The sequence below is a fragment of the Notolepis coatsorum genome (assembly GCF_963971535.1).
Source record: "Notolepis coatsorum genome assembly, chromosome: 2".
Lineage (NCBI taxonomy): Eukaryota > Metazoa > Chordata > Actinopteri > Aulopiformes > Paralepididae > Notolepis > Notolepis coatsorum.
The window spans coordinates 189549203-189576702 of NC_140166.1; the positions used below are offsets into that span (position 1 = coordinate 189549203).

General features: G+C 42.8%; 1 protein-coding gene across 1 annotated transcript in view; it reads right to left on the bottom strand.

Annotated features, from left to right (window-relative positions):
- The window catches only part of unc13a (unc-13 homolog A (C. elegans)), a gene marked incomplete at both ends in the record, with an annotated part of 292945 nt that overhangs the window by 244491 nt on the left and 20954 nt on the right, over window positions 1-27500 (bottom strand). The window contains 18 exons of the mRNA XM_084308430.1: window positions 1651-1797; window positions 2540-2628; window positions 2991-3068; window positions 6454-6531; window positions 6825-6968; window positions 9414-9510; window positions 9776-9902; window positions 11850-11935; window positions 12517-12650; window positions 15577-15711; window positions 16081-16170; window positions 17853-17921; window positions 18507-18660; window positions 19369-19532; window positions 22232-22347; window positions 22553-22722; window positions 24308-24449; window positions 25237-25464. Of these exons, the coding sequence (XP_084164556.1) occupies window positions 1651-1797; window positions 2540-2628; window positions 2991-3068; window positions 6454-6531; window positions 6825-6968; window positions 9414-9510; window positions 9776-9902; window positions 11850-11935; window positions 12517-12650; window positions 15577-15711; window positions 16081-16170; window positions 17853-17921; window positions 18507-18660; window positions 19369-19532; window positions 22232-22347; window positions 22553-22722; window positions 24308-24449; window positions 25237-25464 (2248 nt within the window). The remainder of the gene's footprint in view (window positions 1-1650; window positions 1798-2539; window positions 2629-2990; window positions 3069-6453; window positions 6532-6824; window positions 6969-9413; window positions 9511-9775; window positions 9903-11849; window positions 11936-12516; window positions 12651-15576; window positions 15712-16080; window positions 16171-17852; window positions 17922-18506; window positions 18661-19368; window positions 19533-22231; window positions 22348-22552; window positions 22723-24307; window positions 24450-25236; window positions 25465-27500) is intronic.

A 27500-nucleotide genomic window follows, 5' to 3' on the forward strand; every position in this document is an offset into this window, starting at 1 on the left:
AGGTGATATTGCCAGTCAGGATGCTCTCTATTGTGCATGAGTAGAAGTTCTTAAGGATCTTCTGACTGACTTGGAACTTCCTTAGGCACCTGAGGAAGTAGAGGCATTGCCGTGCCTTCTTCACAACACTGTCAATGTGTGTGGTCCATGTCAAGTCCTCGGATATGTGGACTCCGAGGTACTTAAAACTGTTCACTCTCTCAACCGGTGCCCCGTCAATGCTGAGGGGGCTGTAGTCCCTGACCCCGACCTCCTAAAGTCCACAATCATCTCCTTTGTTTTGCTGACGTTCAGGTAGAGGCTGTTCTTTTGACACCATCCCGCTAGAACCTTGACCTCCTCCAGGTAGGCCCTCTCGTCGTTTGCAGAGATCAGGCCCACCACTACTGTGTCGTCAGCAAATTTGATGATTGTGTTGTTGTTCCGCTGTGCCACACAGTCAAACAAAATATGTTGGTGTTGTTTTATTGCCCAGCCTCCAAGGTGCAGAGGTGACATTTCAAAACAAGTGACATAAGCAAACTAACAAAATAACAAAGTACTACCTGGTCTATCAGATGCGCTCCACAATAACGTCATATTGATAGACGACACTTACTGCGCAGCACTTCCCTAGTTACTCATTTTAGCAACCTTTATCTGGTGAAGCCCAGACACAGAGACAAACAGACTAACAAACACTCACGGCGCCTCCCTCAGTCACCTTCATCGTAACTGATGCAGGGCAAGAACCAACTTCCTTGGGCACGCAGCCCTCATGAACACCTGGACTCCTCCCCCTCCACAGGTGCCACACATAATTAATTAACAAGACTAAACAGGTGCTACAATTAATTTGCCGTTTCCTACACACATTATACCAAACAACCCGCAACACCAATACCCCCACAACAACCCAATAAATAAATATATACACATAACCCAATAAATAAATATATGTATAAATATATGAATGTATGGTAATATGTATGAATGCATGTATGATAAGATTAATGAATATGTATGCATGTTTGATTATACCTATGACTGTATATATGATAATGAGTGAATGTATGTGTTTGTTGCTCGCTATCAAGGATGACACTCATTGTATTCAGGTGTGTACTTTATTGAGCACTCGCATCAAGTCCAGCTCCGAGCATACAATGCCTATACGTCAGTCTACTTCTACAGTCTTATCCTATGCCTCTCTGGGGTGGAGAGCGCCCTCTCCTGACCTGGAGGTATCGTAACAGTATGTATGTATGATAAGATGAATGTATGTATGTATGATAATGTATATGAAGGCGTATATGATAATGAGTGAAGGTATATGATAATATGAAATTAATGATGGGGGGGGGGGGGGGGAGGGGGGGTTGCAGTTCTCAGTCCAATCTGATCCAGTCTCCAGTCTGATTTTAGTCCAATGATGAATGTTTGGTGTGTGTATGATGCGTGCGTGCTGCTCGGAGTCAGTGAGGCAGCCGCTCCGTCACACAGAGACAGAACATCTATGTAAGAAATAGCGTGAGAGAGAGTGAGATGCAAGGAAAAAGTGATAAGCAAAAGAGAAGCAGCAGAAAAGAAATGAACACAATATATATGGGGAAAGAGCGATTGAAACAAAGACAAGATAGAGAGAGAGATGAGCCTGTGTGAATGTCTCACTTGAGGTCCAGGAACTCCATGATGGGCAGGAGGACGTTGTCGGCGTCCTGCGCCACACTGCTGGTGTTGCCCACGTTGGAGGTGCCCTTCACCTGGGCCAGGATATCCCCCATCTGCTTCACACTGTCCTCAATGTGTGGCTGGAAACTAAAGGACCAAACACACACAGCACTGTTAGACATAGTAGAAGACCTTATTGGTCTTTTTATGTATTCGCTTCATAACTCAATGTTGGTTGTCCTGGGCAGCCATCCTATTGTTCCACCTTCCCGTTTACTTTCGGCACATTCAAAATAAAATGTTTAGCTCATGATCAAACTGCTACAGTCGTAGTGTTCTGTCTGTTTTTTCTATTTTTCTTTCCTTTTCAAGTAATTTTGCTCCTTTTCAATTCAATCAAAAAAGGGAGTGGGGGAAAATAAAAACAGAGCAGCGATTGTGACGTAAGGAGCAGCTAATGTCAGCAGTTTATTTCCCCTGAGGTCATACTAAATGTAAGTATATTGAAAATGTATTTTACCAAAGTGCAATAACACTCGTCAATCACTCAGGTTCAGTGCCTCCAGCTCAGACATTGGACATCCATATTATATACACACTTCTCTCACATTCTCTTGGGTGACTGAGGGGCTACAGCATCTCTAGGGAAGCCAGTGGGTGGTTCCCATCTGTTTCCACGTCTATCTTTATGGCATTTCTGCTTTACAGGATGGTTTACAGTGGGGATGGAACATAGGCCATACGCCATGTTTCCATCTGCTCCTCCCCACGGTGCCCGTCCACATCTCCACCTGATGTTGGAGCCCCTGCTGACTGCGTTTGTCCAACACATTGCACGTGTGACACGAGGCCTCGCTGCAGAGCTGTTGCGTTTTGCGTTTGTTTGTACCTGACGGCAAATACCCTGCTGAGATCGTCCATAACGTTATTCAGCTTAACCTGCAGGTCCTTCAGGAAGTCACTGGCCTCCACACATAGCTGAAACACACACATGCACGCACACACACACACACACACACACACACACACACACACACACACGCACACACGCATAACACACACACACGCAGTTATAGATTCTAGTAGAAGATGGGGGTGCACGCAGCAAGCGAAAGGAAACATTTGGAGCAGGCAGTCTCTGAGACAGCATTAACCTTCTGTAGTGTGGTAGTGAAAGGGTTAACCATTTGTCATGTGGCAGTGAAAGGGTTAACCATTCGGTAGTGAAAGGGTTAAGACACGAAACTAGGTCAGGGAGGGAGAAAACACACACACATACACACATTTCTGTGACTGGAGGGCTATCAGAGACAATGGAGACGAGACAGAGAGACACTCACGTCCTTTCCTCCCATGGCCTCAAACATCTTCTCCAGCTGGACCCTCAGCTGCTGGATGTTGTTGATCAGGATGCAGGGCTGGATGGGAGAGGATACAGGACACACAGCTCTCTCACACAGGTGAAGTACTCTTAATGCTATTTCACATGTATTAGTTACATATTAAGCATTCATAATGCTATTTAACATGTAACTGTTATTAGTCACAGATATAGCATTCTTAATACTATTCAGATGTATTAGTTACATATTACGCATTTTATTTCACATGTATTAGTTATTACATATTACATATTAAGCATTCTATTTCACATGTATTAGATACAGATAACAGTTTTAAAAATTCTATTCAGATGAATTAGTAATATATGACGTATTCTTAATACTATTGCAGATGTATTAGTTATAGATTAAGCATTCTCATTGATCCCCTTGGCTCTCTCGTATCACAAAGGGATTTATTTCATAGCCTTGTTTGGCAAAAGCTCCACAAAAGCTCCCAGATGGCGTTTTAACTCATCCCTGTTGAAAAACATGACTTCTGCACTGAATTCAGAGACAAATTTGTGGAATTTTTTAAGATTAACGTTGGCATGGTCGAGGACCCTAGAGTCCTGTGGAATGCAGTGAAAGGCTTTGTTAGAAGCCATGTCACGCTTTTCACATCCAATCTACGTAAATCCCGTAAAAAAAATAACTAGAAGGGCAGAGAAATGTATTCCATACATAGACAACACTCTGAGTTTTTAATACATAGGACGAGGCAAAATTATTACTTTCATGGCTCCAGACCAAGCCACTTACTGGCAATGAAAATACCCTCAAATTATAGATTTTCGGATATCCATTCAATCAGGACAGTCACCACTGACTCAAAAAAGATTAATGACACTTTTAGAGAATTCTATTCACAACTGTATAGCTCAGGTCAACTTTGATCATAAAAAAATGTGAAACGTTTATTGATGGTCTGGAAATACCGAAATTATCTGAGGAAGAGGCTGGGGAATTGGGGAGACCAATCACTCTTGTATGATTATTATTATTATCGTATTGTTGATGTTGTGTTGTCAAAAAGTTAATTTAAAATAAAATAAAATCATCAAAAAAAGATTAAGCATTATTTTTATTTTTTTTACTTTGACCAGTCAGCTGGTTCTTTTCGCGTTTATCACTTTTTCTGGTCAAGTATGACCGACAGAAACAGGTTGAATGGGGTATAGATGGGGGGAAAGACACTCTGAGAAAATACAGCGAGTCCGGGAGTCGAACTCGTGTACCCCAGATCCGTGACGCGCACGGTTGTCCCCGACGCCGAAATAGCGTTCGAGGTACGCGGTGAGCTACTGGAGCTCCCCTAGATTAAGCATTCTTAACACTTTCTGCGCCATACTCAACATTTCTCGGGTTATCTCGCCAGCGGTTGAGCGTCATACCCGAGATTTCTCTGGTTTTCATTGTTTTTTCAATTTTAATATTCTATACACTCTCACGGACCTCTGTGTTATCATTGGAACTCATTCTGAGACCTCGAGAGTGCAATGCTGGCCGAATCCTGCTAGGTGGCAGTATCGCCTACTCTTTGAAACATTATTTCACACTGTGTGTTACATTTTATATGGTCCGGGCGAATAATTTGGACCCCGGCAAGTGAAACGCTTCATTTGAGCAACTTGGAACGTGTCCAGCACACTTGATGCATATTTTGTACCATTTCATGTCAGGGACCCGATGGACATCAATACTGGAAATCGTAGTCAGACAATTGAAATATTCATTTTGGAATAACTCCTAGCAAAGGTAAGGACTATATGACATCAATCCTACTTTGATCCTACAATGATTTCACATCGATCGCAATGATCAACGTATGTAGTATTCAAAACGTTGCTGACGATCAGAGCATCACAAAACGACCCCCCCCCCCCCTTTGATGCCTTCATGATGAAACATAATACCTATTTTATACCTTTGATTTGGAAATAATATCAAGTCCAGGCGAGTAACATGAACGACTTTCGCAAAATGCACATAGCTCTCCACAACTCAGCTTCCAGGAATTAGCCCGGATCACTCTGAAACTATACAATATTCACCACGGGATAACACGCGAACGTATACACGAAAGAATTAACTCTTTTTTACATGTTGGACGAGAGATAGTGACTGTCAAATGAGCCATAGTATTGTCTCCATAGCTATAATATAGAATATAGATATAGTTCTGCAAACTTCGTGACGCACAGTGAAAATGCCTATCTTTTAAAGCGTGGCCCATTGACTACAGGGATGGGGGTAATAGCTGGCGCTGAATGAGTTAATACTATTTCAGATGGAATAGTTATAGGTTAAGTGCTCTTAATTGTTACGAGTGGTGGTGAGAGCAGGACCCAAACGCAGACAAGGGGATGAGGCTTTAAATCCAAGGGGTATTTAATCAAATTTAAAAACAAATTTAAAAACAAGGAATAAAACAGAACACAAAACAAAACCTCTCAGTCAAAACTGGAAGAGGGGGAAAACGAAACACAAAACACAAACTCTAAACTAACACGGTAACACTTACTAAACACGAGGAACCTGGAGACATGGAACGACAGCGTGGTACAAACAGGAAAAGACTATGAACCCACACAGAGAACAGGAAACAAGGAACTTACATACACATGAACAAATGACAAACAAGACACCTGATTACAAACAGGAGACACCTGGGAGGAGAAACAGACTGACAAAGAACTATAAGGAACTACAACTATGGATGACAAGACAAACACCATACACTGGGACAAAACAAGCAGACTACCAAGACTAAGACTAAACAGATAACATAATACAAGACAAGAGTAACACTAAACTAACAGGGGAACATTAAGGGCAAGAGAGAGAAAGAGAGCATGAGAGAGAGAAGGGGGAGGGACACCAGGAACAAACACCGGGATGGGGAGACGTAGAGCAGGCGAGAATAATCCAATAACAGGTGGGGCATGACACTTAATACTATTTCAGGTGGATTAGTGTGAATAATGTGAATATTCCTCAGATAGTCAGATAGTAAATTATATTGACCATATTGATCAAATTGTTTACACTGCCTGTGTTGTCTTCTACTACCTGTATACTGTGTTGTTTTACTACCTGTACCCCTCCCCCCCTCCCCCCCATGCTGCTATGATGCCTGAATTTCCCCAAGGGGATCAATAAAGGAATATCTTATCTTATCTTATCTTATTAGTTATAGATGAAATGCTCTTAATACTATTTCAGGTGGATTAGTTATGCATATGACAAATACTTGAGGTTGAAACTTTCCATTTTGGAGGTAAAACTGAGATAGAATTAGTGTTTTCTTCCTTTACATTTTAGGTGGACTATCAGATATCGTCCACAGTGGCTGACTAATTGCCCTGAGACAGGGACATGCATTCTGCTCACATATGAAGTAATGCAGTTGGCTACTCACCACTTTCTCCATAGTGACATAGTTGGCGAAACACTTGGAGATGATGTCAGCATAGGACAGAAGCACATTACTGATGGTCTATAGTGGGAAGAGGGAAGAGCAACAGGCCGATTATACATACAATAAAAAATAAACATCTCAATTTCAATAAAATAACCTTATTTTTATAACCTTAAAATTGTCTATTGCCCTCTATTGGGGGCAGGTCAACTGTTGTTATATTTCAGTAACATAAATGTCTTGCCTTTCATAAATGATAATATTCACATGAAACAACCTGATCATCCTGGGGTATATAATCCCGTTCCATAGTCATTTTGTCATTATCTCTGAGATTACCTCAAACCGCTCATCGCGTCACATTATTTTACCTTGGCGAATCGTTTCATGTAGTGCCCTACGATCTGAGGGTCTGGACACTCTAGCTTCCTGATGATCTCAAAGCTTTGGTTGAGCTGGGAAAACACATCAACCACCGAACAGGAGAAGAGGGCGTGTTCTGACGTGACCTGGAACTGTAGGGGAGAGAGGAGAAGCTTAGAACGGCTGTTGGTGAAGTTGGAGGGAAGAACATTTATTTTATTTAACCGGGCAGATCAATTAAGAACAATTATGCACATGTCCAGAGTTAATTATGTTATGTTATGTTAAGCATATTGATTTGTTATATTGTTTACACTGCTTTTTACTACCTGTACCTCCCCTCCCCCCTCCCCCATGTTGCTATGATGCCTGCATTTCCCCAAGGGGATCAATAAAGGAATATCTTATCTTATCTTAAATTCTTATTTTATATAACAAATGACCGCCTAAACAATGACCGCCTGGTGAGAGGACAAAAGGGCCTCTCGAAAGGTAACAGGGAAAAGGGGACAGAAAATGTATAAATAAATAAATAAACCGAAAAGAACAATCCAGATAACACTATTGGACACAGACACAGAGGTAAGGGAAGTTATTAAAACACACACCAAACAAACAACCAAATACAAGTACAAGGTATGTAAAACATGAAGCAGAACAGACAATTTACATGTCAGTTAAAATATTTAAAAACATGATGACTGTGACGGTTAAATAGTGGTAGCCAGACCGACCAGGGGCGTCTGCTAGGAACTTTTAATCAGCAGACAAGAGGCGCTTTCAGACCGGATTAACTCTTGCTAATAACTATTGGGGGAACTACCTCCTTTTTTTTTAGCTCCTACTTCAGGGCAGGTACTCTCCCAGCCCAGGGGAACCATGAGTGACGTAAGTGTATGGTGATTGGTCCAAGTGTCAAGTTCATGGTCTCAGACCTAAGTGTGCTCAGCTGTGCTCTGCTGTGTGGGACTGGAGAGACAGACATATCTCGAGTCAACCTCGTATTGTAGTTGAAATGCATTCAACATTCCCCCCCCCCCCAGTGAATCTCTTAGTTACATAAGAGTATAATCAGAACAGTCTCGTATGTTAAGTATTTAACGTTTGCTATTGGCAATTTTCTCATCTTGTTATCAACCAGGAAATGCTTAGTTGTAAGTTGTAGTGTGATCTACTGTATGCATGAAAACAAATATATTTTTCAGCAAATCTCTTGGTTACAACATGATTGTTTAAGTTAAGCAGTGTTGTTGTGTTTATAGGCAAAGTAACGTTATTCCCAATGTTCGCTATTTGGCCAAACTGGAATGCAGCCAAGCTTTATTTTTTATTTTTTTTTTTATCTACTTTTTCTCCCCATTTTCTATTTTTCTCCCTTCCCCAATTTCGTATTGTCCAATTCTACCCTCCCCTGTCTCGAACGTTGTTAGGCCATGCCTCCCACAAGCCGGCTGCAATGTGGACGAAGCCTTGCATCACGTGTCCCCTCCGGTACACGAGGAGGCAGCCGTCGCATCTTTTCACCTGCACAGCGCGATCTCTCAGCGGCGATGGTCTGCGTGGGAGGGACACGCCGCCCCCGTCCCTTCCTGATTCTACTGCGCAGGCGCACCAATCGACCTGTAGGAGTCACTGTCCACAATGTCCGATCCCCACCCACCGGCTTTCCCACCCACCGGCTTTCGAACCCAGCATCTCCTGCATTGGTGGCGAGCGCCTTGCCCACTGTGCCACCTAGCCGCCTCAGCCAAGCTTTCTCACTACATGATCACTCCACTAGTCTGTTTCCTGGGAAGGCAAAAGCATGGTGCGCTTACGTCACTTCACCGTTCCTATTGGTGGTGTGAATGCAAACAAAGAAAGAAAAAGCTAAGAAAACAAGCCCTAAAGGTATATAGTTCGCAGTGGGTAGTTCCTCTCACAGGCCTTTCACACCGGGCCGGAGCCGGTTCCCAAACGTAATCTCGAACCGGCCGGCGCGTTCACATCGGGAATAATTGGTTCAGAACATGACGGAGGCTTTAGTTCGGCCCTCTAAGAAAACACTAAGCACCAATTTTTCATGTTCCGAACCAATTATTCCCGGTGTGAAAGGCCTATAGAGTCCCCAGAACTGCTTGGTCAGAATGGTGTGACACTCGAGCATACAGTATACAACAACCTTATCAAACCAGACTTTTACCACACTTATGGAGCCCTTGAGCCGACCAGTGTTAGGTGGGTGCTTCCTCAGTCTGTCTCTCTGTAATTGGCCGGCGGTTTAGTCTCTGGTCTCTAATAATTGGCTAGAGGTGAAACTGTAGCTGCTCCTCTGAGACATCTAGGCAACGAGGTGAGGACAGCTCTCCCTTTGTCAGCGATCAGGAAGAAGGCCATTCAACCAAAACATCCTGCTGTCAAAAAAATAACATGCATCGCCTCATGTTCTACTTTTGTAAACTTATACATTTGCTCTGAAATATGCTCTTTAACCTGCACACTTTTGGCTGATAACTTTGAGGTTACAGAGTGTACCGTTGTAACGGCAACAGACAGGAGTAGTGGAGAGGAGATGAGGAGATACGGAGAGGAGATGAGGAAAGTAGAAGAGTTTTTACCCCATCTTTTTTGTCTCTCTCCAGAGCACCGTGCAGGAAGTCTCGAGACACTTCCTCATTCTCGTCCAACCACTGGATGACAAATGGCTCAAACCATCTGTGGGAGAACAGAATGACATGGGGCGTATGTATGTGTAAACTATGGTCCTATAATCACATGTAAAGGTAAATGTAAATGTCTTTCTTCTATTAGCCCTTGTATTCATATTATTCATATTAATATATTATCCTTTGTGTGTGTGTGTGTGTGTGTGTGTGTGTGTGTGTGTGTGTGTGTGTGTGTGTGTGTGTGTGTGTGTGTGTGTGTGTGCGTGCGTGCGTGCGTGTGCGTGTGCGTGTGCGTGTGTGTGTGTGTGACTCACGCGGGGTACTCAGGCACCCTGCTCTGGAAGAAGGGCAGGTCCTTGCAGTACTCGTTGTAGAGCCACTTGACTTTGAAGTGAAGGTTCATGTAATCAGCGCTCTTACACAGGCGGTTCTTTTCATGTTCTGAGTGCGAGGGAAAAGAGGTCAAACACATTATATACATATATGTATTTAATGTATACATATATATATTGTATACTATATTATATATTTATTTATTTAATATATATATTATATTTGTATGTATTATATTATTATAATACTATGCACTCAAGAGTGTAGCACTGTTTGACAAACAATGTTACTTAGCTGCCAGAGTTGTACCCTTCCTGCAAACTTGTTGTACAGAACTTGTAAGTCACTTTGGATAAAAGCGGCAGCTAAATGACTAAATGTATTTTATGTTATAATTTTTTTTAGCTGACTTTATTGTGGACTTGTAACTGTTTTAGCTGACTTTATTGTGGACTTGTAACTGTCTTAGCTGACTTTATTGACTTGTAACTGTCTTAGCTGACTTTATTGACTTGTAACTGTCTTAGCTGACTTTATTGACTTGTAACTGTCTTAGCTGACGTTATTATTGACTTGTAACTGTCTTAGCTGACTTTATTGACTTGTAACTGTCTTAGCTGACTTTAATGTTTATTCTTATTATTATGTTGTGCCTACAGTATGTGTAGGAATTTGCTGATAACTGTGCCTTTGTTTTGTAAGCTCCACATTGCTGTAAATGAGGATAACCAGTGTCTCATGAGTTATATATATATATATATATATTAAGGCTGTCAAATATATCGCGTTAATATCGCGTTAACTCCCGATTCTATTAATGCCACTAATTTTTTTAACTCAAGATTAACTAAAAAAAAAAAAAAAAAAAAATTTACTAGACTTCACTCAGGTGTATTATTGATGCTCTCATTGATACTATGTTTGTTTCTGAAGTGTGTGTGTGTGTGTGTGTGTGTGTGTGTGTGTGTGTGTGTGTGTGTGTGTGTGTGTGTGTGTGTGTGTGTGTGTGTGTGTGTGTGTGTGTGTGTGTGTGTGTGTGTGTGTGTGTGTGTGTGTGTGTGTGTGAGATATAGAGAGAGAGGGGGGTGAGAGAGATGAGGAAGGGGCAAAAGAGAAAAAGAGTTGGGAGAGTGTGTGTGTGAGGGAGAGAGGGGGGTGTGTGATTAATCAGCCCTTGTGTGTGTGAATGTAACAAGTTCCTAACGTTTTCTTTCCCCTATTATTTCATGCACACTTTATTCATTGTTTTAAATTATTATTTTCTTTTAAGTTATTTTGTGCATCACTCTGTTTTGAATTTGATGCAAATTTGCAATGCATGAGGGTCATCCTTTTGTGTTAAATGGCTGCACAAAGCAAGCATTTGTTGACTCGCATGTTGATAAGAGTATTAAAACTTGGAACTTGAAAAAGATCTGTTTTAGGTAAAAAAAATTAAAAAATAAAAATGCGATTAATTTGCGATTAATCGCGAGTTAACTATGGACAATCATGCGATTAATCGAGTTAAATATTTTAATCGTTTGACAGCACTAATATATATATATATATATATATATATATATATATATATATATATATATATATATATATACTGTATATATACTGTATATATATATATATATTAGGGCTGTCAATCGATTAAAATATTTAATCTGATTAATCGCATGATTGTCCATAGTTAATCGTGATTAATCGCAAAAGAATCGCATATTTTTTATCTGTTCTAAATCTACCTTAAACAGATTTTTTCAAGTTTTAATACTCCTATCAACACGAGAGTCAACAAATGCTTGCTTTATGCAGCCATTTAACACAAAAGGATGACCCTCATGCATTGCAAATTTGCATCAAATTCAAAACAAAGTGATGCACAAAATAACTTATTATAATAATAAATAATAATTTAAAACAATGAATAAAGTGTGCATGAAATAATAGGGGAAAGAAAACGTTAGGAGCTTGTTACATTCACCCACACAAGGGCTGAGGACTCAGAACCCCCTGCCCCCCTCTCTCCCTCTCACACACAATGTGTGATTGACTTGAGCTTACCCTCCATGGCGTACTTCATATCCTGAGCAAAGAGGTTCCACATCACTTCAGCACTGATTTTACCCACGTTGAGCTCTTGGGGAAATCTGGTCGGGGAGAGGAAGAGGAAAGAAAGAACATAAGCTACTATACAGGGGAGGGATGGAGAGCTTTTAGCTGGCAGATGGTACCTGCTCTGGCGCGAGGATGAGAGTGCAGTTTTAAAGATAGGACGGAAAAAGACAGACTGGAGAGAAGTCGGCCAGAAAACAGCATCAATGGGAAAACTGTATCAACCGGAAAACAGGTTAGTAGATGTACAAAACAAGAGAGAGAGAAAGACAGATAGAGAGATAGATAGAGAGAGAAAGACAGATAGAAAGAGACAGATAGAGAGAGAGAGACCGATAGATAGAGAGAGCGAGAGAGATGGCAGAGAGAGAGACAGAGAGAGAGACAGAGAAAGAGAGAAAGACAGAGAAAAAGAAAGCGAGAGAGAGAGAGAAAGAGAGTGAGAGAGACAGAGAGAGAGACAGAGAGAAAGGCAGAGACAGATAAAGCGTGAAATTACAGTCAGCCGTGATGTCTATGGTAACAGATAGAGAGCTAGAAAGAAAGTAGGAGACAGAGGGAGACAGGCAGACACAAAGACAGACAGACAGAAACAGACAGACGGGTAGAGACGTACTGGTTAAGGCAGGGTGTGTAGGAGTTCTTGTCCTCCTCTATGATGGAGACGATGAGAGTGATGAGTTTGGACCAGAAGTCTAGGTTCTTGATGCTGGGCCCCTGTTCTTCTGGAGGCACCGCCCCCTGCTTGGCCTGGACCAGCAAACACAACATAGCTACAATTACAACCCTTGTTACTGAAGAACCAAATAACTACATTTTCTTTTTTATTCTATTTATTTTTGGGCTTTCTGTATTTTTCACCCATCCCAATTTTAGTCGTTATGCCAATTCCCTTCCTGGTCGTTGCACGCATTGCCCCACTGTCGGCCTGGGGAGGGTGTAGAACTATGTGGTGGAAATATGTTTATGTCAATTATTCCACGACAACTACCACATGCCTCCTCCAATACATGTGGAGTCGCCAGCCGCTTCTGTTCACCTGACAGCGAGGAGTTTCACTGGGGGGAACGTAACGCGTGCGCGGAGGTTCACACTATTTCCCCCAGATCCCCTCCCTGCTGAACAGGCGACCAGTAGGATTCACAGTTTACAACGACCAGGACACATACCCCACCTGCTTCCCACTGCCAACACTCTAACTTACCATCTTTTGATGATAAAGTTTGAAAACATTCTTCCTCTGAAAACTTAGAATGGAGTTATATGGTTCTTCGTCTGAGATACTTAATTACAGCCACACTCACTTCTAATGAAGCAGCAACTGGAATATAGCTCCAGTCGTAATAAGAAGACCTCTGGCTTCTCCACACTGGCTCTGTCGATGTATAAAGCTTTATGTATTCATCGTGTTTGCAGAGAACCAGTTTTTTTTTGCTGAAAGGGTCTTCGACAGAGCTAGAACTTCAATGGTGGCTGCGTGCGGGACCTCTGGAACAGTTGAGGACGTGAGAAAAACAATAAGCTGGGCACTGCAGGGTGTTCACGCTGAAAAATGATCTCACTAGGATTTCTACAAAATATAGCAACGTTCCTCAGGATGAAATGTTTTATTCAAAGAGAAAACGCTTGTTTGAAATTCATGAGGGGGGAGGGGGGGGGAGGATCTACAGAGAGACACTGCTGTAATGAGAGCGGAAAAAAAGGGCTAGAAATCCCTGTCTAAATCCTGGGTGTGAATGACGCACACACGCACGCACACACACACGCACACACACACGCACACACACACACACACACACACACACACACACACACACACACACACCTACACACACCTACACACACACATACACATACACACAGTGATGTACCTGAACGCGTTCAATGAACGATCGTTCATGAACGTGTTCGTATTTTGGGCGAACGTGAACTGAACATAACATACTGATTATCCGCTAAATGAACGTTATTGAGAACGCGTTCATTATCAGCGCTGTATAACGGCGTTCAAACGTGCGTTCATTCTCAGCACTCTATTATAACGGCGTTCAAAGGTGTGCCAGATTTCATATGCATTTCAGCCGAAAACCCAGTTAAAACACACCGTAAACAGGCTACAAAAGTATGCGGAAAACCACCCGATCTGGCAACGCGCCTGTCACCCCCTGGCTACGTCATCAGACTCATCACAACAAACAGACCAGACCGGAACGCGTGAACACTTTCGGTAACCAACATGCGCTTCCGCGTTTCTCTGATTGGCAGAGCGCCTTCCGCGTTTCTCTGATTGGCCGAGCGCGGCTCCCCCTTAAGCTCCAGGAGAGGGGAGAGAGGCTGAAAACCCGCAGTTCTTGCCCGACTGATGGGACTACATGCGTGTTGTTGTAGCCACCGGGTAAATCACAATTTTTTATTAGTTTGTCATGACAAACCAATTACATAATCCAACATATGTGTAAAGGCACAACATATTCCATTTAACGGTATATTTTTTTAATGATTCGTTACGGCGCAATCAATACTTCCATGCGTTCGGGACCTCCATGTTTTGGGGGTATTCATCAGAAAAATCGGATCCGGGATTCGGCTCCCATCAGTCGGGCAAGAACTGCGGGTTTTCAGCCTCTCTCCTCTCTCCTGGAGCTTAAGGGAGAGCTTAGTATTCCTGCCTCTGAGGAGCGCGTCGCGGCTCATGCGCATGCACGCGCTCGGCCAATCAGAGCAATTGCCTAAAGTGTTCACGTGACCGGAACAGCGGAATCTGCGAGCAGAAGCCGAGAGCTCCAGCAGCAGGTCGAGAGCAGCACTCGCTCAGAGTCAGACCCTACGACGTACCTCTACGACGTCGGCGTATGAGCATTTAAAAGAGTTTAACGTTAAAGTCAGTACTGACTCAGACGGAAAAAATCTAACGTTTGTCTGTAAACTTTGTCCACCCGGTTTGAAGAAGCAAGTCCGCACATCGACGACGTCGACAGCAAACCTTAAAGTTTAAACGGCACATTGAGAATAAGCAAACGTCCTGTTTTTGTTTTCATAATAAAGATAATTCAAGCAAAGTTTTTCCTCATGTTTTTGAAAATATACTGTAGAAATGAAAGCTGCAGCTGCTACTAGTGTGGACTGAATGGGTGACAGCAAAGCATTATGGAAATGCATTGATTGATTGATTGATTGATTGATTGATTGATTGATTGAAAACTTTATTAACAGATTACAGAATGGGTACAATACAGTACAGCTCAATACACACAATTGAGGATGCAGACCAGAGAAAGACTTTTGTCTTGTTTACATCAGAGTCCCCCATTTTCAATTCATCAGGACATATATGACAAATGAAAAATGCAAATGCCAGTATTCCGATTGCTGTCTGTGGTTCAATAATTTTTACAAATAATAGCTCGCAGCCAGCAACGTATTGAAAAAAGAACTATAAAATAAAAAAATAACTATAAACTATAAATTAGTTTTTTTTTGAAACCATGAACTTTAGTTCAAATTTTTGAATTATGAACTATGAACTGAACTAGTTCATGTAGAAAGTGAACTTTCCCAACACTGCATACACATACACACACACACATACACACCCACATACATACGCATACACATACATATACACACGCACGCACGCGCACGCACATGCACATGCACATGCACATGCATTTCTTACCGGATCCGTTTGGTACTCGCGGCTGTAGAGTTCATGACAGTTGTTGAAGATATATTCATATGTGGAGTTGAGACAGGCTTTGACGCAGTCTTTTACTACCTGGCTGGCTCTGGGTGGAGACTGCAGTTCCTGGACCTGAACACAGAGGATTAACACTAGTCAAACTGCTATCAACACACTGGCTCATTCACTCACCCATATAGAAATATTACATGCCATTATCCATACAAAAACTATTACAAAAGGTCACCACAAACAGATATGAAGAGTGTCAGCCCAAAATGAGGTGTGTGTGTAGGGGGGGGGGGGGGGGTGTACTGTGGGTTGGGGGTTTACTCTAATAGAGGGGAAACCCTCTATGATATTTAGGCTTCAATACTCAAGTAAAATCTGTGAGGAATTTGAAGTCTCCCGCGGTCACGATGTCTAGCGTTCCCATTCGAAGGTGAAGTGTGCAAATGCAGGTCACTGAAGGAGTGAGAGAGCAGACGACGGCGAGTGTACCTTCATCCTGAAGAAGGTGATACTGGTGAGGAGGTCAACGGTGGACTTGAGGTCCTGCAGCCTCTCTGGACTGCTGGCTGGGAAGTTGTTCTGCAGGTAGAGACAGAGACAGACACCTGACATTACCTTCACTATTACCTTCAATACAGTGTTTATATGCAGCTAACTTGGGGCCAAGGCTGCAGCGTGTCATTGAGTTCCACCTCAGATGACCTGCTGTTGTGTGGGTGGGTGTCGTGGAGGATATCACCCCTAACCCCCACCCTTCTCTATCCACAAAATGGTAAATTGTATCCAAAGAGCTCTACAACTTATACCTCACATTCATCCATTCCCTCAAACATTCATACACTGATGGCGGAGGCAACCGTGCAAGGAGCCAACCTGCTCATCGGGAGCAGTTACGGGTTAAGTGTTTTGCTCAAGGACACTTCGACGCACTGCCGGGGGGAGCCGGAATCAAACCAGGGAACCTTCTGATTACCAGACTGCTCTACCTCCTGAGCCACTGTCACCCACAAGAGAGCTAGATCCCCTTCTCCACCTCAGTGTTCTCCTAGCTGGCCACGATGAGAGCACTCCTCTTAGCCCAAGCTCATTTAATCTATTATGTATAGGGATGTCCCGATCCGATCACGTAATTTTCAGAAAATCGGGATCGAAAAAAAATATATATAATTTTTTTTTTTTTTTTGCTTTATTTTTTATTCATCAAACATGACCATGTTCACGTCTTAAACTCATACTGAGGCATTAGTTTTGGTTTTAAATTGCATATCATCATTCAGTTTTTAGATTACTCCGGTTGCAATGCCTCGCTTGAATGAAGTTAACTTTTCACCTGGATAACGTCAACATTCAGGGTGAATGTAATGTGAGCCACCGGCACTCGAGCCACCTCGAGCCCCTCGAGGGACTATTGAGGCAACAGTCTCGCTTCGCCAGTTTCTGACAAATGCGTCAAATCGGTTACTAATGGCAAGGCGCTCGCCACTAATGCAGGAGATGCTGGGTTCGAGCCCAGCTCTCGGCGTTTCTACTGGCTTGGCTGGTCGTTCATACTAACACAATTGGCAGTGTTAGGGGTGGGAAAGCCAGTGGGTGGGGATTGGACGTTGTGGACAGCGACTCCTACAGGTCGGTTGGTGCGCCTGTACAGCAGAATCAGGAAGTATCGGGGGCACCGTGAGCCTCCCACGCGTTACTCCTCGCCACTGAGAGATCGCGCTGTTCAGGTGAAAAGATGCGACAGCTGCCTCCTCGTGTACTGGAGGGGACACGTGATGCAAGGCTTGGTCCTCACTGCAGCCGACCAGTGGGAGGCATAGTCTACCAAAAATGTAAGATCGGATCGGGAAAGATCGGTATCGGTAGATACTCAAAATCACATGATCGGGATCGGATCGGGAGCAAAAATTGTTATCGGGACATCCCTAATTATGTATGTATATATCTTCACTATTAAACCTGTATTGATCATGAATAATAATAATAATAATAATAATAATATCTTAGATTTATATATCGCCTTTCAGGAGACCCAAGGCGCTTAACAGGAGGGGGCAGCTAAGGGAAGGGGATCAGGGAACAACGTAACAACAAAACAAAAGGAAAGAAAAGAAAGAAAAGAAAGAAAAGAAAGAAAAGAAAGAAAAGAAAGAAAAGAAAAGAGGAAAATCAGGCAGAATCATTTACAAAGAGAAGATCAGAGAGGGAGAGAGAGAGAGAGAGAGAGAGAGAGAGAGAGAGACTGAAACAGAGAGCTATATTACCCGGTACATTGACAGGTCAATCCTCAGGGAATTATGTAGCTGGTCCAGCAGCTTGACAAATCGTTCTTTCTGTAGGCAGAATAACACACGGTCACGGATATCAACACACAACACGCATCAAACACAAGAGGAGGACGCTCTGCTGCTCAGACTACACTGCTGTGAAAAGGGGGGAAAGTCTTTAAGGACATGTGGGCCACTGAGCTGTGCAGTGACTGATAAACCACTGAATTCAGGATTTGTGTTTATTCCAACTCTCATTCTCTGAAGAGGAAAGAACCATGGAAGTAGAAACAGCTACAGAAAGCTCAAGCATTAGAAAATGTGCCATTTAAAGGTTAAAGGCATAATCGATGATTGCAGCATGAAACCTTTTGTTGGAACACTGTTGACTTTTGCAGCTGTAAGACGTTAGTTTACATTTTGTAATGTTCATAAACACAAAAAGCATATTTTCCACGGTACAAGTAAACTTCTTAAAGACCACATTTGAATATCCCCAACGTTTATAATACGGTCTCGTCGATTATTCTATATCGCAGATTTAAGGCTCAGGCATTTTTAGCGATTTATCACGCGGGACCAAGTGGATATTCTGGGCTCCTGAGTCTCCCCGGTCCCCCGGTCCCCTGGGGTTTCTCTTCAGTGACTCACCCCGAAGTTGGAGGCAGCAAAGCGGTCGGAGGCGGACACGTTGTTGGTGGCCTGGGTGGTGTGGGCGTAGTAGGCATTGATGTTGGCCAGCAGGGTGCTCATCACAGCAGGCACACCTGGGCACATGTACTTAGATGACAGGCAGGCAAAGTGGCTGAAAGAAGGAGACGCGTGTGAATATAAACACTGGCCTGTGATCGGTTACAAAGAGGCAGATGCATCCAAGCACATGCACACGTGGATATAGATGTGTAGATACAAACACACAGAAACACGCATGCATGCACACACAGCAGACAGACAGACAGACAGACAAACAAACAACATATGGGAACAGATGTAGATACAAACACACACACCCACACACACACACACACAGACAGACAGACAGACAGACAGACAGACAGACAGACAGACAGACAGACAGACAGACAGACAGACAGACAGACAGACAGACAGACAGACAGACAGACAGACAGACAGACAGACAGACAGGTAGACAGACAGACAGGTAGACAGACAGACAGACAGACAGACAGACATGTAGACAGACAGGTAGACAGACAGACAGGTAGACAGACAGACAGACAGGTAGACAGACAGACAGACAGGTAGACAAACAAACAACATATGGGAACAGATGTAGATACAAACACACACCCACACAGACAGACAGACAGACAGACAGACAGACAGACAGACAGACAGACAGACAGACAGACAGACAGACAGACAGACAGACAGACAGACAGACAGACAGACAGACAGACAGACAGACAGACAGACAGACAGACAGACAGACAGACAGATGCTGAGTTAAGTCAAGTGAGGTGGCATCAGATATGAATGGGGCAGAACTCACGTCATGGCCTGATAGATGGACTCTACTCCGTAGCGCATGGCAAACTCGTCCACTATCTCCTGGGGCGTCTCCTCAAAGTACACCTTCCACGCATCGTCTCCTTTGGCATCAGGAATCTTCACCACGCCACTGGTCTGGATGTCCGTCACATAGTGGAAGAGATTCTAGAGACGGACGAAGAAAGAGGAAAGAGGGAAAAGAGAGAGAGAGAGAGAGGAGAAATGAGAGGAGGTACTGTAGAGACAGAGTAGATGTGCGCGAGAGAAGAATTACATATCAAAAGGAGAGAATTAAAGACATGTATAGTATGTAGATACAGAGAGAGTTGTGGAGAGAGAGTCACTGAGGGCCTATGCAATGCTTGCTTCACTCTTAACCCTTTCACTACCACACTACAGAAGGTTAACCTTTCACTACCACACTACAGACGATTAACCGTGGGAGTTAAAGGGCTAACCTTCTGTAGTGTGGTAGTGAAAGGGTTAACCTTCTGTAGTGTGGTAGTGAAAGGGTTAACCTTCTGTATCGTCGCAGTGAAAGCGTTAACCATTTGGTAGTGTGGAAGTGAAAGGGTTAACCCTTTGTCGTGTGGCAGTGAAAGTTAACCTTCTGTATTGTCGCAGTGAAAGAGTTAACCTTTTGGTAGTGTGGTAGTGAAAGGGTTAATGAGCTGAGTGTATGTCGAAGGATGAATGCGCTTAACTACTGTACATTATTTTTTTTATTTTTTTTTATCTTTTTTCCCCTTCATTTTCCTCCGATTTTTCTCCCATCCCAATGTTAGTCGTATGCCAATTCCCAGTCCCTTCCTGGTCGCTGCGCACTTACCCCCCACAGTCAGATCATCTGGGAGAGTGGATGCTACCACGTGCTTCCTCCGACACACGTCCAGCCAATCACCGCTTCTTTTCACCTGGCAGCGCGGATTCTCATTGAGAGGGCGTAGCGTGTGGGAGGATCACACTATCCCCCTCAGGTCCTATCCGCGCTTAGCAGGCGCCCCGACCGAACTGTAGGAGTCGCTGTTTACAACGACCCGGACCCACCCCACCAGCTTCTCCCACCCTCTAATACAGCCAATTGTATTAGTGTGAACGGCCAGCCAAGCTGGTGACAGCTCCGGGGTTGGTGACGAACGCAATCTCCGCTCGGCCACCTAACCGCGGACTACTGTACATTCTAATCACTGCATGTTTCCTGTTATCTATCCACTTCGTGCCTCGTGACACATAATCTGTGTGTGCATACTGTATGTCTAAATGTGCGTGTGTGTGTGTGTGTGTGTGTGTGTGTGTGTGTGTGTATGTGTGTGTGTGTTCATTGCACACATAACAAACGGATGTAATGCATACAAACACCTATACATCGCTCGTCATGACCGTATTGTGGACATTGTGTCTGATGTGGTACGGAACATATCACCATCTAGTGCAGCAATGTACAAACATGCCAGAGTGAAACCAGAGTGGTTTGGCCTTACCAACGATGTCTTTGCTAACATACCAAATACACCGGACGTTGTTTTTGTTGACACCAGCCACAGGGAGGTGTTGGTCATAGAAGTAGGCTGTACCTTTGATCTGTACATGGACCAGGCCTTCTGGGACAAGTATATCAAATACCAACCACTGCTCAGTGTGATGGCTGACCATGGGTATAGGTGTACTTGTATTCGGAAGTCTTGGCCATGTACACAAATGCACCATGACCGGTCTGAGAATTGCTGCAATGTCTAAAAGAAAAGCCAAACAAATTGCCAAATATTGCTCTGTCTCAGCTATTATTGGCAGCTTAGCCACGTGGAGAAGGAGGTGCTATGTGTACCCTTAAGTGTTCAGTGCTGCTTGGCCCCGATACATTTGATTCCCTGTTTATGTAATATAATTTGTGGAACCAAATAAAGTATTAAAATGTGTGTGTGTGTGTGTGTGTGTGTGTGTGTGTGTGTTCACACGCCTGTGAGTTAAGGAGCAGAGCTCTCTCTCTCTTCAATCAGTCTGTGAGCTCCCTGCGTCCCTGCGTACTCAATGAGACTAATAGCACTCAGCTTGTTCAACGAATCGTCCAATGAATCATTCATTCTAGTCTGGGCTGAGTGTTGGGCTCTCTGCTCCCAGTTGTCATCAAAGGTCCAGCTAGTTATACACGAGCACTAGTGAGTTAACCCTTTCACTGCCGCACTACCAAAATGGTTAACCCTTTCACTGCGACAACACACAGAAGGTCAACCCTTTCACTGCCACACGACAGCCGGCAGTGTGTGATAGTAAAGGGTTAACCTTCTGTCGTGTGGCAGTGAAAGGGTTAATGTTGCATACTGAATTGAAATAAGCATGAGAGGAAGCGTATTGAACTTGTAGCACAGGTATAACCATGAGGTCATATTACAAGGCCAAATCATTCCCTTGGCCACAGAAAGCCATCAAAACAAGCCAAAAAACCCATTATATTTCTGTGGGACATAATGAATCGGCTATGCAATATATGGCCACTTATGTACAGCGATATCAATGGTCATTTCTTTGTTAAGGTTCAGGGGTTTTCGTGTCTTGTTGAGTAATGGGCCAAATGATGACACAATACTAGCCAACGATTAGTCTCTGTGTGTAGCCAAGACTGGAACTGCGACGAGGTCTAGTGGAAGAACTCTTTATCTTGCTGGTGCAAAGCAAACTTTACGGGGTATTAACTTTTGTTTCATCTGGAATGGCTCCATTGTATAACAGAACATCAGTCAAGATTCTTGGCTCATTAAGATTCTCTCTCTCTCTCTCTCTCGCTCTCTCTCTCTCTCTCTCTCTCTCTCTCTCTCTCTCTCTCTCTCTCTCTCTCTCTCTCTCTCTCTGACACACATGAACCTCACCTCGTGCAGGCAGGTGTATTGAACATGGTATGGGGCGACAGTCTCCTCTCCTTTGATCTCTACATTGATGTGCATGCGGATAGCCCCAGACACGGCTGATTTGTCTGTACGCTTGTCTGTAAAGAGCACAGTACACACAGTGTTACAGTTAGCCTTGTGCTCCACTGGACTACCCAATGAAACACTTCCAATAAGACAAATTCATTCAGACAAACACGTTGTGTGAGTTAAGTGAAGTAATATTGTGAGTTCACCAGATTAATACAAAGTCAAGTGACAAGAATTAACATCAACGGACCACAATGACATCTCACTACTGACCCAGGTTGTACCACACGTCCATCTCTCCGCTCAGCGTTCGAACCTCGATGATGGTTTGACCCAGGAAGTCGTCAGACTCCCGTTTGAATTTCTGCTTCACACGAGACTTGATGTCATCGTCCTCATCCCAAACCCGCACCTTGATCCGGTCGGAGGAGTTGTGGCACTCACTGTAGAGATAGTTAGGGACACAGAAACAGACATACATCAGAATGTACTTATTCGATCTACAGTGGGAGAAAAACACTATTTACAGCCAACAGTCAGTTTGATTATTAGTATGACGCACCTTATTGGAGCATCTTGAATATGCATTCAGTGAAAAAAAAAAATATATATATATATTTTTTTATAGATGTATTTTATATAACCTCAACAAATTGAATGAAAATCGTCTAGGTTACATTAATACCAGATAAGTGATTATTTCAAGTGTTATTATCCAAATATTGTGAAGTTGGAGTGAGGTGTAGATTCATTATTAACACTTTGAATGCCAGCCACGAGACACTCGTTAGTTCATGCCATACGTTGAGTGCCAATGACAAGAAATCTCGTTATTTAATCGTTGTTTTTTTTATTAGCGATTTCCATAAATGTTTCATCAATCTAGCCTCACGTTACCATTGGGACTGGCTTTGAGCTCGAACAGGGAAAATACCGCCCCCTATCGTCTCCCGGATGGTAATACACCCATTGGATTGGACTGAATGAAAATGCATGGGTTAAAGAAAACTCGGAATCCACATTTTACTTCTCAGGCATGTAACCCGAGCCAATTGCAGTCATTGTGGTCCCTCAGAACAGTGTGGAATATGTGTTTCGAGCACCCAGCGTTGGATCAATAAATGCGATCGATATTTGGAATGGCGATCAGGAATTGGAATAATCTTTTTGGAGAACATCTGATCTGAGGTAAGGAATCTATTTGACCAGTCTTGGGGTAATCAGAGTTTTTTTCACATATATATCAATGTGTCCCCTATATGTGTATGTGTGTGTGTGTGTGTGCTGATCAGGAAATACATAATCGATCTTTCAGCCCGCTTCTTTAGCGTTCATAAGTACACATATACTATCGATAATCGAGCATTTATTTGAAAACGATTTATAAATAGGCCGAAAAATTACAACATGTTTGTGTATTGCACTAAAGGGCGTTTATCACAGAATATTTTTTATTTTCTGGAAATTTCCAAAAACAAGCGTTTTTCAAAATGGTATAAAACGGAAATGTACAGATGAAAAAACAATCCGTTTAGTACATGTTGACTGCAAGCAAGTCATTGATAAGCGACGGGCGTATTAGACACATAGCCATAATTTAAGATAGTTTATGCGTTCGCAAATGTGCTCGTCCTCTCATTGATTAGAGTGGTGGCACTCAAGCGCTAAATCGTGCGCCACCTGCTGGCACTCAAAGTGTTAAAAGCGGTTGAAGTTTGGCTCAGGTATCACATTCAAAATATCATGAAATGCCTGTACAACTTTATACACAAGGGTAACAAAATGGTACTCAAAACAGGGATGCAGTCTCCTATAGGAAACATTACAATTGTAGTAAATAGATGAGCCACAAAAAAAACATGAAAAGTTCAAAAGCCTTCATTGAACCAACGATGAGTTTCAACTTTACGTCTTCCTTTTTGTGGTTCACCCATGTGACACAATTTGAATGTATCCCATTGAGGACTTCTAATGGTTTCTTGTTTAGTTCTATGTATCTTCTAGCCAGGGGTAATGTACTGTACTCACAAGTTGAAGTTCTCCTCCCAGACAGGGTTGAGGTTACCGTAGATGGTTTTTGTTCTCTTCTTGGTCTTGCCCACCTGCACCGTGACATAGGGGTCACTGGAGCCTGTCTTGTCCTTGGCCTGAAGACCCTGAGCACACAGCACTGGGGACAGAGGACATGCACTGTCTGAGTGAGGCACACAGCACTGGGGACAGAGGACATGCACTGTCTGAGTGAGGCACACAGCACTGGGGACAGAGGACATGCACTGTCTGAGTGAGGCACACAGCACTGGGGACAGAGGACATGCACTGTCTGAGTGAGGCACACAGCACTGGGGACAGAGGACATGCACTGTCTGAGTGAGACACACAGCACTGGGGACAGAGGACATGCACTGTCTGAGTGAGGCACACAGCACTGGGGACAGAGGACATGCACTGTCTGAGTGAGACACACAGCACTGGGGACAGAGGACATGCACTGTCTGAGTGAGACACACAGCACTGGGGACAGAGGACATGCACTGTCTGAGTGAGACACACAGCACTGGGGACAGAGGACATGCACTGTCTGAGTGAGACACACAGCACTGGGGACAGAGGACATGCACTGCATTTTATTTATAAGGCGCCTTTCAGGACACTAAATTTTTTTTCCCCACAAATCGGTGAATGAAAAAATGATAGGATCAAATGAAAACTACTACTTACTAAAAATGTTTAAAAGTACAAAAAACCAACAAAAAATATCAAACACTAACAAACATTTAGCACAGACAATGGGGATGCTGCCGTAGTTTGGGGACCACTGCTTTAAAGCGTTGGCCTTTCAACAGTAACAGTAAACAGCGCCCTCTGGCGCTGAATGAGTTCATCAAATACTTAAATTAGTCAAATGATTCCACATAAACAAGGTTGACCATCTCACCTCCCCCCTCTTCTCTCACCTGTGATGCTGATCTTGGCTGACCATTTTGAGGTCCCATCAAGTACGCTCTGTTTGATCTGTTTCATCTGGGTGACGTGGGTGGCCTTGATGACGGCGAACATTTCCTGAATGAGCTCAAAGATCTCTGGCTTGTTCCTCTCGCGGATCTTCATGCGGTCCTTCAAGACCATGATGATGTTCTGCGTGCGGTCCTCTGCCCCGTGTTTGGAGCTCTTCTCCGCTGCTCCTGGAGGAACAGGAGACGGGAGGACAGGGGGTTCAGATATGGCAGCACACATTATGGTGGCCTCCCGATTATTAATCACCGCTTGTTTTTCTTTTCCTTGTTTGGAAGACAGGCGCTTGTACAGAATAATAATGATAATAATAGTAATAATAATAATAATAATAATAATAATAATAATAATAATAATAATAATAATAATAATAATAATAATAATAATAATAATAATAATAATAATAATAATAATAATAATAATAATAATAATAATAATAATAATAATAATAATAATAATTATTATTATTATTATTATTATTATTATTCGAGCCTGTGTGAAAATAATGCTATTAACACTGACTATTATCAGGAAATGAACATTGAGAATGTCTCTGGGAATATACGGACAAGACAGAGAACTCATATGATGAGAAAGTTGGGTAGACCTTTATTTCTTATTTTTTTATTGATCTTTTTCCCCCTCCTTTTTCCTCCGATTTTCTCCCATCCCAATGTTAGTCGTTATGCCAATTCCCAATCCCCTTCCTGGTTGCTGCGCACTTACCCCCCACAGTCGGTCTGGGAGAGTGGAGGCTATCACGTGCTTCCTCCGACACACGTCTAGCCAATCAACCGCTTCTTTTCACCTGGCAGCGCGGACTCTCACTGAGAGGGTGTAACGTGTGGAAGGATCACACTACCCCCCTTAGATCCTATCCGCGCTGAGCAGGTCCCCCGACCGAACTGTAGGAGTCGCTGTTTACGCCACCTGACCGCCCAGTTATAAGACCTTTATAAGGTATTTGTAGATAATGAACTAATCATGAACAAATCATTTATATACATTCGTAAATTATTATTAAATCATTTATAACTATATTTGTATAACATTTACAAATTAGTTCTACATTATTTACAAGTCATTATCAACATTGTTTGTACTTGATTTGTTCATCATTAAATAATGTTGTTTAATGTGTTGTAACACATTTGTAGATGCTTTGAAAAATGGAGATGAAAAAATTACTATACTGTACCTCCATTTATTTGTTCATGTTCAACAAATGATTTGTTAAGACATTCATAAAACATCTATAAATCATTTGCAGATGCTATTGTGTGCCCTAATCTGAAGTGAAGCCTATTCATCATTAACAAATGTCTAATACAGTTAATTATTTGTTTACTTTTTCATCACCTGTTACAAATGTTGTAGACAGCTTTCGGATACACCCTTCTTTGTGACATCAAACAGTGACAGAATTAGAACTATAGATAAATGCAATTTTATTAACATATAAAATACACATGCATGATATATACTGTAGTGTGTAGTGTAACATGGGGGGGACTAGGACCCAGGAGTACCCTGGCCAGGGATTGACAGAGTATGTAGAAGACGGAAGTATCACACGAGTGAGACTTGACTTCGACGTGTGTTGCCGTCTGTTTGAATGGAAGCACGATACTAGCAGAGCCAAGTTATTTGTGCTGCCCCACGCTTTTATTAAGGTATGAGCAGGCTAAACACCTTTTTTGTTGGTAAATCTATTCCATCATTTCCGACCTACAACTCTTATATGTTGTGTAGACGTACTTGATGTAGTGGGCGCTAACGTTACATTTGAAGTATGTGTTTGTTCCTAATGTGTGCTCAGTATATCGCGGTATGTGATGATGACAGTTGGGCAGCACGAATAACTTGGCTCTGCTAGTATCGTGCTTCCATTCAAACAGACGGCAACACACGTCAAAGTCAAGTCTCACTTGTGTGCTACTTCCGTCTTCTACATACTCTGTCAATCCCTGGCCAGGGTACTCCTGGGTCCTAGTGCTCCCCATGTTACACTATATGTCATGCACGTGTATTTTATATGTTAATAAAATTGCATTTATCTATAGTCCTAATTCTGTCACTGTTTGAAGTCACAAGGAAGGGTGTATCCAAAAGCTGTCTACAACATTTGTAACAGGTGATGAAAAAGTTAACAAATAATTAACTGTATTAGACATTTGTTAATGATGAATAGGCTTCACTTCAGATT